Source organism: Sinocyclocheilus anshuiensis, unplaced genomic scaffold (genome assembly GCF_001515605.1).
Source record: "Sinocyclocheilus anshuiensis isolate Anshui unplaced genomic scaffold, SAMN03320099.WGS_v1.1 scaffold354, whole genome shotgun sequence".
In the NCBI taxonomy this organism is placed as follows: domain Eukaryota; kingdom Metazoa; phylum Chordata; class Actinopteri; order Cypriniformes; family Cyprinidae; genus Sinocyclocheilus; species Sinocyclocheilus anshuiensis.
Window position 1 is genome coordinate 271,478 of NW_015544195.1, and position 13,649 is coordinate 285,126.

The 13,649-nt window shown below is 36.4% G+C and overlaps 1 protein-coding gene across 2 annotated transcripts in view; it reads left to right on the forward strand.

Annotated features, from left to right (window-relative positions):
- Positions 1-2,818: 2,818 nt before the first annotated feature.
- Positions 2,819-13,649, forward strand: part of LOC107696687 (probable palmitoyltransferase ZDHHC1) — a 15,908-nt gene continuing 5,077 nt past the window's right edge. For both annotated transcript variants that reach the window (XM_016497146.1, XM_016497145.1), the window contains exons 1-7: positions 2,819-3,408; positions 5,452-5,696; positions 5,897-6,072; positions 6,609-6,710; positions 7,675-7,802; positions 7,940-8,095; positions 9,512-9,633. In XM_016497146.1, the coding sequence (XP_016352632.1) occupies positions 5,478-5,696; positions 5,897-6,072; positions 6,609-6,710; positions 7,675-7,802; positions 7,940-8,095; positions 9,512-9,633 (903 nt within the window). In that variant the 5' untranslated portion in view covers positions 2,819-3,408; positions 5,452-5,477. The remainder of the gene's footprint in view (positions 3,409-5,451; positions 5,697-5,896; positions 6,073-6,608; positions 6,711-7,674; positions 7,803-7,939; positions 8,096-9,511; positions 9,634-13,649) is intronic.

Below are 13,649 nucleotides of genomic sequence, written 5' to 3' on the forward strand. Positions count from 1 at the left end.
ACTGAACTATCTGACGAGCCGATGTCAAAACAACAGAGCTGTGCTTTAAGTGATGCAGAGTAAATTCAGAGTAACAAAACTACAGCAGCAACAAGTCTGTGTTGCCTTTAGCAGCTTCTACAGGTAAAGATAACTTAAAGCACTCCTTTTGATGTGTCCTTTTTCAGGAAATGTTTAAAAAATTTAATTTTTTAATTAAATCTAAAAAAAAAAGCCAAAATATTTAATGCATTATTTAATTATTATACCATTAGTAATTAACTTAATTTGTAGTTAACTAGTTAAGTATTTAAATCATTTACCATACTAGACTGTTGGTGTCTGGGCTTATTTATTTATTTATTTTTAAATGACATGAGACTTTGTAACTTCCTGCATTTTATATACTTCATCGTCATTTTATAATAAATCCAAAAGCAAGACGTGAGAAAAACTAGGGAGTTGAAATGGCAACTGAGCTAATGGGTGATCCTTTGCTGCCATCTACTGGATGTAATGGTAATTTCATGTCATTTTCATCTTAAGTCTTTGTTTTCCACTCGTCTTCTTCATGAATGAAAGTGAACATTTAAAGTGAATTTTTGGTAGAGTTAAAAAATAATAATAAAGGCTTTAAATTATTATAAGTGTTTAAAAAATGTAGGGTTTTATTTTGAGAGGGGTGCTCATCTTTGTCACCCATGATTAGTTTGCATCCCTGGGTACTGTGTCTTGCTGCCAGTGTGGAGCCCACGAATCAATATAAATACATATTTTACTGTAAATATGAAGATTGTACTGTATCTTCAAGACTGTATTGTACAGTATTTTCTGCCATAAAGATGAAGATTGATATTTTGTTAAAGAATAAGCACTTTGTTTTAAAATTAAAGAATTTATGTTCTATTATATGTTTTAACTACTTTTTGTATGTTGTATAAATACATATCTAGGTAACAAAGATATATTAACAAAATAATCTTTTAGAAGGGCCTCATCTATTAATTTTGCCTGGGGCCCCCAGTTCATCTTGGTTCGCCTCTGTCCCTACCCATGTAAACTCACTGGCCCCTGCCTCATTTTCTGTTACCATTCACACCACTGCCAAGAGAGAGAGAGAGAGAGCCCAAACGTTCTCTTCAAAACCAGTTTAGCTTTTACTACTTGGGCCACATGAGCTCCACGCTCAGCCAAAAACTGTTAGCTAAACCTTGTGATGTGCATGTCCGCTAGAACGGCAAACTGGGATAGAAATAGAGCTCATTGTTCAGCAGATCCTGCTGGGAAGTTCAAATTATCATGGAGCGTGCTTGTTGCAGCATTCAAATATTACTTACCACATTCGTAGAATAGCATGCCTGTTCTGTAGACGTGCTCAAAACGGCGTCACCCCTCCAGTCTCACCTCATTTGACTCCCTCTGGGGGACTACGGGGGTTGGAACAGGTGCATCACTAAATAATCCAGAAAAACCATGTTTGTATTAGATACAAACTCATCCAAAAAAATTTTCCTTGAAGAACTGAATTGCTTAGCCAAAATGTTCCAGAACTCCAGATGTGCTCATTCCCTGACAGGAGCCATCCCACCACAGGACAAGCTGGAAATTACTGGCATAGCCAATTCTTTGAAAAATTCCATTCGAAGTCTGTTGTCTGTCTATCTATCTATGTACTGTAAATCAAGCCATCTAGTAATTAAAATAGTCAAGTTCTATACTGGAAAGCCAATCGGCATGCAGCAGTTGCAAAACATGCTATGCTTTTTGGTGGCTATGGCACAAAACCACTTCAGTTCACACATTTGAACAACAACAATTTTTATCAGCACAAACTATGCATACAAATGATCATGTGTTCTCGATCTGATCTGGGGCCATATTATAGAGAATCTAACACTCTTGTGTGTTTCATATCATATCTGTTTAGTAACCATAGTGATTTCAGTTAGGATCTCCTTTAGGACAAAAGACTCCCTCCTCCTTTGGAAGGAGTTGCTCTTATGCCCCATAGGAATGTGTTTTTTAAAATAATGGTTATATAACGACCTAAACAAATGAGTTAGTGCTTAGAGTAAGATGTTCACATAACAGATAAATGCAATGAAGCCTTAAAATGCCTTTTAAATACGTGAATAAATACAAACAAACTTCTGTTCCATGTACCAGACCTCATTCCTCCTCATTCAATAGACATTTTATGTTTAGACATTTGGCATTATAGAACATAACTGTTGTGAAATGGCATATTTAATGTATTTTTTCTTCTTCTTTCTTTTTTAATACAATTTTGAATGAACAGTTTGATATGGACGTTTGGACCATGTGAGTAGCACTCTATACTACATGACCATAGCACACACATTGCATTGACATAATTACAGAATTAACAGAAATAATAATTACAATGGGTAAGCTTCTCCAGAAAAATAATAATAATATTGTAATTGACCAAAAAATGTAAATTCTCTGTTGTTCCAAAACTACTCTTTTGAGGAAACAAAAGTGAACTAATGTATTTTGTTGTATGATTTGTCATGATATTGCTGCCATCTCCTGGAAAACTGCCTACAGGGCAACACTGAACAGCTTGTGATGTAAAACAGAAACACTGCAACAGCACAAAGAAACTGGATTTGACAGAATGACTATTACTACTACTACTACTACTAATAAGAATTAAACAAGAATGTGATTATATCAGATTTGATGTTATGAATTAAAAAAAAACTTCCATTTGTAATTAACACAGTACCTTACATGTAAACATTTTTTTCTGTTATTTAGTGCTAAGGACTTTTAATTTGAAATAAAATGTGTCGTGTAACGGTTTTCCCGGATGTGGGTGCGTCGGTCAACTATTTAATACACAAATTGTCACTACATGCCGAAAATATTGGATTGAGTGCCGCTGCTGTATTATACAATCTTTATTTGTTGATATTTGTTTAGTCGTTTAAGCAGTTTCGATTGATTAGATGAATACAACGTTTTGAATATTGGTCGAGATGCGCGCGGTTGCTGTAAGATGTGATTTGTTTGCAGAATAATTAGTTAACGGTACAGTCGGTCGTGCTCAACGGACACAACAAGCGCTTAACGTTTGGTCAGTTTCAAGCCTCGTATTTCTTTGGTGCTCTATTGCAAGTTAATTACTACATCTAGAAGAGATTGGTTTACCCACGGGATGAGAGATTTAGGTTACTGAGACGCCTTCTCCGCTCTCAGGCTACAGATACAGTAAATGAGCAAAGATAGAGCTAACGTTAGCCGTCACTCAGAGCTGTTGTGTTGGTGCTGTGGATGAGGCTCAAAGATGTGTCAGGTTAGTGGTAGTTTTCGTGTTAAGAAAAAGCAGTGCAGGTAATGTTGGCTGATTCAGATGTGGCGGAGCAGGCCAGAGTCCTGACATCAGTAACGTTAACTGAGCAGGTGAGTTTTATGGTTTACCATAATTTACTGGTTATAGTGGATCAGTGACCAATAAAGATATCTACATATTAATAACCTTTTTGTATGTCTCTAAAAGTGGCAAGTAGGTTAGCCATAACATTTTAAGCAATCATTAATATATATGTTTTTTTAAGTGTAATTACAAGTGACTGTCTGCTAAAATTTATAATAATAACTATTTAAACCATTAATATACATACTTTTTAAATGAGCAATAAATCTAATTGTCTAATTGTTATAAAAACAAAGCCTTTTCAATCAATTCTGAGTGAAATAATTAAAAATACAATAATTCCGAACTCTGTTTTAAACATTGTTTTGACATTATTTTAAAATGTGTAGAAAGTTCTGCCGTCATTTATTCACTGTCATCTCATTCCAAAGCTGCATGGATTTCTTTCTTCTTATCTTCTTCTTTATTTTGAAGGATGTTTTGTAACCAAACCAAAAAATAAAACTACAAAATTTCTCAAAATGTCTTTTATGTATGACAGAAGAAACAAAGTCATACAGGTTTGGACAACTTGAGGGTAATTAAACGATGACAGAATTACCGTTTTTGGGTATTTATTCCTTTAAAGCAGTAAGGTTGATGATACTCGGGGCAACTTTTTGAGCAATTTTTCCAGGCAAATTTTTTTGAGCAATGTTGCCTTGAGCACTTTCCCATTGAGAATGGGTAACAAATTTGATTGGTCGTGGGCCCTTTGTCTCACCTGGTTGCCCATTGACGGCAACATTGCCCAAAGTTGCTCCATGTATTATCAGCCTAAGTCTGCAGAGCCAAATCAAACGTGTAATACAACTCTCTATGAACACCTTGGCAATAGAATCGCCATTGGCTAGTAAATTTTTTTAGTTTACTCGCCAGACTAATATTAAATATTTAATATACTATATATATGTATATATATATGTATATATACATGTGTGTATATATATATATATATATGTGTATATATATGTGTATATATATATATATATATATGTATATGTTTGTAAAAGAGCACATCTTTTTAAATATCTGAAAGTACACTTAACATCAGTCAGTCAAACATTATAATATGATATTATGATAATTAAGCATTATATGATGATAGAATTTTAGTAATTAGAATAACCATGTATGAATACATATTTGTCATGTTGACAGAATTTAGGACTGGTGGTGGTGCTTAAGATATTTTTTTTGTCATTTAGTGTTTCTACAAAAATAGGTGAGCGCCAGCCAATGAGATTGTCCTTTGAGCATTAGCTTCGCCCTCTACCGGAGAACCCGGCAGTTCTTAAAAGCTGAAGAATTCCAAAGGAACGCTGTTATTTTGACAGGAAAATACAACAAAGAATATCGTTTACATGTAGGGCGTTTATTCTGCATGGTATGTAAGACTATCTCACTCTGTCTCTATATTTGCGTGTGTGTGAGACAAAGTGACGGCGAGTTGTGCGCCTTTACACTACAGTTTACGGTACGTCAAATACAGGTGCGTTGCACATCCATTCAGATGAATTGAAAAATAACAGAGATCGCTTGACAGAGAATGAAACTGAAGCGCTCAGTCAGAGTTTGGCGAGTGAAAATATCTGTGCTAAACTTATACTTAGCCTCTAACTCTAATATTAGACTAGGCTAATATTAGACATCATTTAGTCGCCCAGAGTGAAGATTTAGTCGCATATGCGAGGGATTTACTAGCAATTTAGAGAGTTGTAATAAGGGCTGCACGATTAATCGAAATTAAATCGCAAAGGCGATAAATCGCGATTAGGCAGAAGCTGCGATTGTCATGCGTATTTTTCAGTGAAGCACGGTTCTGTGATCAGCAGTAAATCTCCGTCCGAAGGCCAGAGGGCGCTCTCGCGCTGCAACTCCAAATACGCCTCGCAGAAGAAACCCAGGAAATGCCTATAGCTGTTGCAGAATAAACAGAAGATTTAACTGCTTTCATTGATTCAATGTGACTAATAAAGACACGACTGTAATATGTTCAAAGTAAAAATTCTACACTGTTTTAATGGCAGGAGTGACAGAAGGAGGCTCCCCTCTCATGGATGTCTGCAGTAAGAACTCCAATCGCACAGCCCCAGTGAGTGAGGGGGTACCCAGGAGAGCTGATGTGCCCCTGTGCTCTCGGACCAATGGTTGGAGCTGGCCCCCGCACCCTTTCCAGCTCCTGGCCTGGATGCTTTATCTCTACTTTGCTGTCATTGGCTTCGGTGTATTTGTGCCTCTGCTCCCCACACACTGGATCCCAGCCGGATATATTGTATCCTTGTTTTACAGTTTGTCACATGGCCTACACAGAAGCTATTCCTGCACACATCTGCATCATATTAATATACATATGTTACCCTGTAGCAGCCATTCAAAGTTGGATCTTTGTGCAGCTCTGTGTGAACTATATACAGCTAGTCTTTTGAGAGACTCACTTTTTGATTAAACATCAGTCTTTAACTCAGAGCTCAGTGTACAGGCATTACATTTATCAGTCACCTCTTCATGCACCTGATGGCCGTCTCCATCGACCCTGCGGATTATAATGTCAGAGCTAAGAGTTATAAGGGACCCATGCCGGTGTTTGACCGCACCAAACATGCACACGTCATCGAGAACTGTCACTGCTACCTCTGTGAAGTAGATGTGTAAGTACAGACGTGCTGCTCTCTGTTTCCCTGTTTTGTGTAGGTATGCATGTGTACAGATGCTTTATTCAGATTTCTGTAACTGTAGTCAAATGGCTGTTATGCACACCCTCTGCATTTTATCCAATCTTACTGTTTTTATTAATATGACTACAATAGCAGTATAATAAGAACAAGTGACTGAAGCTTACAATCATTGACATCTAAGTCCTGAATTGGAAATGACGAAACTACTGCAGCACTTTCTAATGCTGACTGACTGTCATATATAGTTAATTTGACAACTTTCTTGAAGTTTCAGGTGCAAATTGACAATAACTGACAGATTACAGTTTACACTGCTGAATTAATGTTCTTAAGTGGATCTTGACATAGGCAAGGATCACTTACGCTTAGCACTTTCACAGGATATGCTACCCTTTCTGCCTATCGCTGTACTTAACAATGCATTGTGTCCAAGCATGCAACTTTTTCAAGCAGGTCTTGTACCCCGCAACATGTACATAACCAATTACCTGTAACACTGTTCTTTCCAGGGGGCCTAAATCAAAACACTGTAGTGCATGTAATAAGTGTGTGGCGAGCTTTGACCACCACTGTCGATGGCTGAACAATTGTGTGGGCAGCAGAAACTACTGGTGAGTTGTTTTCACTTTCTCTTCTCTGTCTGTCATTATGTGGGTCCTTTTTTCACGTCCTGTCGTTTCCATGGACAGCAGCTGGTAGATAGATATTTTAACTGTGAATCTTTTTCAAGGCGGATCCTGTGTCCAACTATTCAGAGAGAGATGTAATATTCAGATATAGCATTTTATTGTGTAGTCTGTCACCATATCCAGAATGCTGATGTGAAACATTTCATGATTTTATGACATATTTAATGTTTTCTCAAATGGAAGTCATAAAGCAATCATGAGATCAAGTGCTGTTGCTTAGCATCACATACAAACACTCATTTCATTTGTGAGTTTCATTTTCACTGGCAGACCTTTGGAATGCTGACCAGTGAATCAAGTCATGTGTGTTTTTACCTTAATGTCTTTTCATTAAATGAACATGATCAGGCAGTGTGACTAAAGTCTCTATGACATAACTAATGCAGCTTTTTTTACAAGTGGCATAACGTGTTTTGGGGTCTGTTGTTTTTTTTTTCTTTTTTTCTTTTTTGAAAGAAATTAATACTTTTGTTCAGCAAGGATGTATTAATTTGATCAAAGGTGACAGTAAAGACATTTACATTGTTACAAAAAAATATTTCTGAAGTAATTGCTGTTCTTTTGAACTTTCTCTTCATCACAGAATCCTAAAAAATTTATAATAATAATATTGATAATAATAAATGTTACTTGAGTACCAAATCAGCATATTAGAATATTTCTGAATTATCATGTGATATCATGGTTGCTGAAAATTCAGTTTTGCCACCACAGGAATGTATTAAAAAAGAAAACAATCTTAAATTGTAATAGTATTTCACAATATTACTGTTTTTAACTGTATTTCTGACTTCAAACAGTAGTGTATACAAAAAACATTTAGTAAAAAAAAACAAACACAGTGTATTTGTTCATTTCTCTTTCTCTCTCTTTCTATTTGTCACAGGCTGTTTCTCAATAGTGTGATTTCTGCTCTCCTGGGGATTATTTTGGTAGTAGTTATTGCTAGTTATGTTTTTATAGAGTTCTTTTTGGACCCATCAAAACTTCGATCTGACAAGCACTTTCAACAGGGTAAGTAAGAGGTGTTTTGTGGGCATGTTTGAATGCACTGAAAGTTGGTCACACTACACACAACAAACTACACATTTTCACAGATTTCTGTCCACATGTCAAACTCTAATTTTCTGGGGGGTTTTGTGTGTCTGCAGTAAGGAATGAATCTGTGGTGTGGTTTGTGTTTCTGCCGGTGGCTCCAGTCACCACGTCTGGTCCAGCCATTCCCGCTCTAGCAGGAGTCACCATTGCTCTGGGCCTGCTGTCTGCACTCTTGCTGGGACACTTACTCTGCTTCCACATATACCTCAGTGAGTACACTCTTCTACCTACAAGATTTTTAAAAATGTTTTTGCCAGAAGTGCTATTTATTTGTACAGTAAAAACAATAATTTTGTGAAATATTATTACAATTTAAAATAACTTTTCTATTTTAATACATTTTAGAATGTAATTAATTCCTGTGATGGCAAATAGTTTTAAACAGCAGTTACTCCACTCTTTAGTGTCACATGTTAATTCAGAAATTCAGAAACATTTTCTGAAAATTAAGCTGTGCTGCTTAATTATTTTGTGGAAACTGATACATTTGTTTTTTCAGGACTGATGGATCGAAACATTAATTTGAAATAGTAACAATGTAAAAGTATTTCCTGTCACTTCTGATCAATTAAATTGCTGAATAAAAGAATTCATTTCTTTAAAAACAAATCTTACTGAATCCTACTTTTGAACGGTAGTGTTTGAGAGAACATTCCCAGCAATGCACACCTCTGCCTTCAATATTAACCTAGGATTAAACTCAAATGCCTCCCCTGGCCTGATTAATAATGCACTCAAAGGAATTTAATAAGGAGCTGAATGCATTAAAAGTCAGTGCAGCACACTTTGAATTAAAACATGCATATATTTGCATATATCATTACACATATATCTTTGAAGCGGGGTTTACTGCAACTAACTATTTACTGCCTGCGCCTTTTGAACTGCAGGTGCAGGTGTATTCCTCTGATGCCTGGAATAATCAGGTCGATATCTACACAATGCCAACAGATGGGTTTGAGCTCAGGCTTTGGTGTAGTCTTAATTCTTCTGCATGAGAGAGAACGCAGCTTGATTACCATGAAACAGTCACTCACCGCCACATGCTGTCCACCGTCAGCTCAGGCAGATCTGTGTAGCTTAGTTCTAGCCTCGGTAACCATGACAACAAAACACCACAGGCAAGATCAGTTCATTTTCTGAAGCCACAACGACAAAGACAGTCATTCTATGATCGGTCTCTGGTTCTGGGTTTATTTGATGTTTTGTTGCTGTTATTAATTAAACATTTTCCGCTGTGGGTTTGTCGGGTTGGAGTAGAGCTTATGACTTGCAGCTGAATCAAATAAACAATGGAAGAAATATAAGCGTAAAATAAGATAGATATTTAAATTCTGTATACTACATGGAGCCCTGTAATGCATGAGTGACATCTCACTGTGTGCCACAAGGGGGCAAAAGAGGCAAAAGAACTTGGTTTCACTTTCCAACCTATTTTTGAGATGAAACCAGAAATAAACATCCACATCCATACTTTTTTTGCCTAATGATATGAATAATATGTACGATAAATAATTTGTAGATATGGTTCCTGTCCTGAATGGCATTGTAAATGGTGTGATGTGAATAGGTGATACAGCAGAAGACATTTTGTATCAGATTCTCCGTCTCATTCTCTCCTTTAGTGTGGAACAGGCTTAGCACATATGAGTATATTGTGCGACAGCGGCATCGGCAAGAGGCCAAAGATTCCAGAAAGCCCCCTCCAGAGAATGACTCTGGGGTTCCCAAGATGAATCTATTCAAGGTACAACACAGACAAAAACAAACAAACATATTTTTAGCACTGCTAAAGGTGGTTATTTGCATTTTGATGTTCAACATCTATACTGTACAGTTTTGTGTAAAAAATAAATAAATAAAAAAATATATATATACATAAACTTACAAATGTATAAACTTACAAATGTATAAATTTCCTAGTCTGTTTAGCCGATTAATGTCAACATTTTGTTGATAGGCCATTGAAAACAATGCAGGCTCTCAACAGATCTGTATTTCCGCTTATTATTTTATGTAGTTACATATTAATATTTGGAGCATACATCAAATGCATGCATATTTAAACTAATTCTGTACTAAAGAATTTTGTGGGAATGTCAGTATGTTTCATTGTTTTATTTTTCTTTAATGTAATTATCTAGATATATTCCTGTTCAAAGGAGTACATTTTTTTTAAGAAGATAATACCATTATTCAGCATTAAATTTATCTGAAGTGAAAGTAAAGAGATTTACATTGTTACAAAAAAAAAATATATATATATTTTTTTTTTTTTCTAATTCTATTCATCAGGAATCCTGAAAAAATGTATCATGGTTTCACAAAAATAATAAGCAGCACAACAGTTTTCAACATTGATAATAATAAGACATGTTTCTTGAGCACCAAATCAGCAGATTAGAATGATTTCTGAAGGATCTTGTGACACTGAAGACTGGCAGCAGGAGCAATGGCTTCTGAAAATTCAGCTTTGCCATCACAGGAATAAATTACATTTTAAAATACTTTAAAGGGTTAGTTCACCCAAAAATTAAAATTCTGTCATTAATTACTCACCCTCATGTCGTTTCAAACCCGTAAGACCTTCATTCATCTTCGGAACACAAATTAAGATATTTCTGATGGAATCTGAGAGCTGTCTGACCCTCCATAGACAGCAATACAACTGAAATGTTCCCAAGTCCAGAAACGTAGCAAGGAGATCTGTAAAATAATCAATGTGACATCAGTGGTTCATCCGCAATTATACAAAGCTACGAGAATACTTTTTGTGTGCAAAAGAAAGAAAAAAAAACGACTTTATTCAACAATTCAGCATACGTTGTTGATACTCTCCAAAATGGCGCTACAGGGTGACGCGGAGACGAATTGTTGAATAAAGTCGTATTTTTAATTTTTTTTGCACACAAAAAGTATTCTCGTAGCTTCGTATAATTGCGGTTGAACCCCTGGTGTCACATGGATTATTTTACCGAACTCCTAGCTACGTTTCTGGACTTGGAAACATTTCAGTTGTATTGCTGTCTATGCAGGGTCAGACAGCTCTCAGATTACATCAAAAATATCTTAATTTGTGTTCCGAAGATGAACGAAGGTCTTACGGGTTTGAAACGACATGAGGGTGAGTAATTAATGACAGAATTTTCATTTTTGGGTGAACTAACCCTTTAAAATAGAAAACTTATTTTAAATTGAATATTTTATATTTTACAATATTTCATAGTTTTTATATTTTTTATATAGTTTTTAATGTATTTTTCATCAAATAAATGCAGCCTTAGTGGGGATAAGGGCGTTCCTTCAAAAACATGAACAAAATCTTACTAACCCTTAACTTTTAAACAGTAATGTATGTAGATATGGCCATGACACCACACTTCATGTCTATTTTATAATGGTTTAGGTTTTTGAGCCTTTAAAGTAATACATATCTGTTCACAAATCAGATTCTCCATGAAAGCTTATGTACTAGGGCTGTGACGGTGGCATATTTTTACCACTGCGGTGGTAATGGACCAACTACCGCCGGTGGCACGGTTTTGATATATATACTGTATATTAGTGGTGTCAAAATTAGCGCGTTAACGCAGACGATTATTTTTTCAGTTTAACGCATTCAAAATATTTAACGCAATTAACGCAGGGGCGGGGCTAGGGTTGGCCACCCCACTCACAACTGCTGCTTCTGTCACTTTTTCTCTTAAAGGGGTCATATGATGCGATTTCAATTTTTCCTTTCTCTTTGGAGTGTTACAAGCTCTTCTGTAAAATTGCAAAGACTAAAGTCTCAAATCCCTACAGGACGCGAGCTGCGCGGCGCCACAAAATACTATAAAACTCATTGTAATCAGTGATTCTACACTGGATGCGACACGACATGACAAATCCCCGACAGTAAACTGCCTTGTCCTATTTATGAGGTACTGATATAGAGTTCAGATGTCCTGTGTAGACACTAGACAGACTCAACCTGTTGCGACGCGGCGGTGTCGTGTCCGGTGTAGACACGGTTCACTGTTCCGCTACTGTTATTACTGTTATTACACTTGTATACAAAACTTCGTATTATGCTTGTTATAGAGTGCGTGACGTCACGTGCACTACCGCCGGTGGCAGTAGACCACCGCGGTTGTCACGGCGACCGTCACAGCCCTATTATGTACTGAATTTGAATACTGAAAACAGAGCAAGTGTTGCTCACATACGTAATCATCAGGGCGGCTAGCTCATGGCAACGCAGTTGTTGTAACAACCAGGTTGTTAAAACAAGCTAGTGTGGGGACAAAATCATCTGTGCAGTTGCTTCTCAGAGCAATTAACACATTGCCAGGAAAACCTCTCCTCCAACAGGCTACTGTCAAATCCTCCCAGGGGCGGTACATTGAGCTCACACTGAACTATAGGAAATGAGCTCGCACCATGAGTTCACTTCCTGCCACAGAGCACATGGTGTGTGTTCTGAGGACAATGTGAATCTGCCTTGATGGACCTTTAACTCTGTGCTTTAAATATAAGGCCGTAAGCAGGCATGACAGTAACATTCTGCTCTTTGACAGAACTGTTTCTAACATTTATAATAATAAGAAATGTTACTTGGACACCAAATCTGCATGTTAGAATGATTTCTGAAGTGTCATGTGACACTAAAGAGCCTGGATTTATTGCTGATGAAAATGTAGCTTTGCCATCACAGAAATACATTTTAAATTGTAAAAATATTTTATAGCATAAATAAATGCAGACTTGATGAACATAAGAGACTTCTTACAAAAACATTCAAAATCTTACCAACCCCATACTTTTGAATGGTAGTGTACATATTACAAAGTATGTAACACACAATACACTTTTACAATTCTAAATGCATGGCATTTTTGCAAGAATCTCTTACCTACAGTAGGCAGGCTGGGATTTTAGTAAGTGCTTTGCAGAAGGGCTATGTAAGTTGACCCCAGTAGTACATCTCATGAGAGCGCTTGAGAGGTGTGCATGTGACTTCACTGTTCATTAAGAACTGTTTGCTTTGGCTCACTATGTAGATTGTTGTGTTGGGCAGGGCTGGCATTTCACTAATTTCATGTTACCACATACACAAGCACACATGTGCCATCAGTACCTCACACCCATAAGACACACAAATTTGCACACACTTCTACACTTCTGTTCTCAAAATGGAGAAAAAAACATCCATCCATCCATATACACACTTGTGCAAATATACCTATTGTGGATTTATTGGATGATGGTTGAGTTGCAAAAATAAGTTAGTCCTAGCATAGCTAACAAACTGAAGCTTCACAGTTTATTTATTGAATAAAACTGCTGGTGGCATTTAGGGCTGCCACTAACGACTATTTTTATTTCGATTAATCTATCTACTAATTTATCGATTAATCTGAGCGATTAATTTCCCACAAAAAAAATCAACAATTTTACTTACGAATATTTTATTAAACTATATTTTATTAAACCAAATGAAATCCAAATTTCTATGAAATCCTTTTTTTAAAGCAAAAGTAAAGTGCAACATAGAGTGCAAGAAGCAAGTGTCCATCTCATAGTCCAAATCACTGAAATCAAAGTTCAGTAAGGAAAACTTGAAATCGCATCATATGACCCCTTTAAGGTTGTACATCATGGTGTTACACTGAAGGTCATTCAGTATTTAATGTGGATCTTAAGCATATACAGTGGGTACAGAAAGTATTCAGACCCCCTTAAATTTTTCACTCTTTGTTATATTGCAGCCATTTGCTAAAA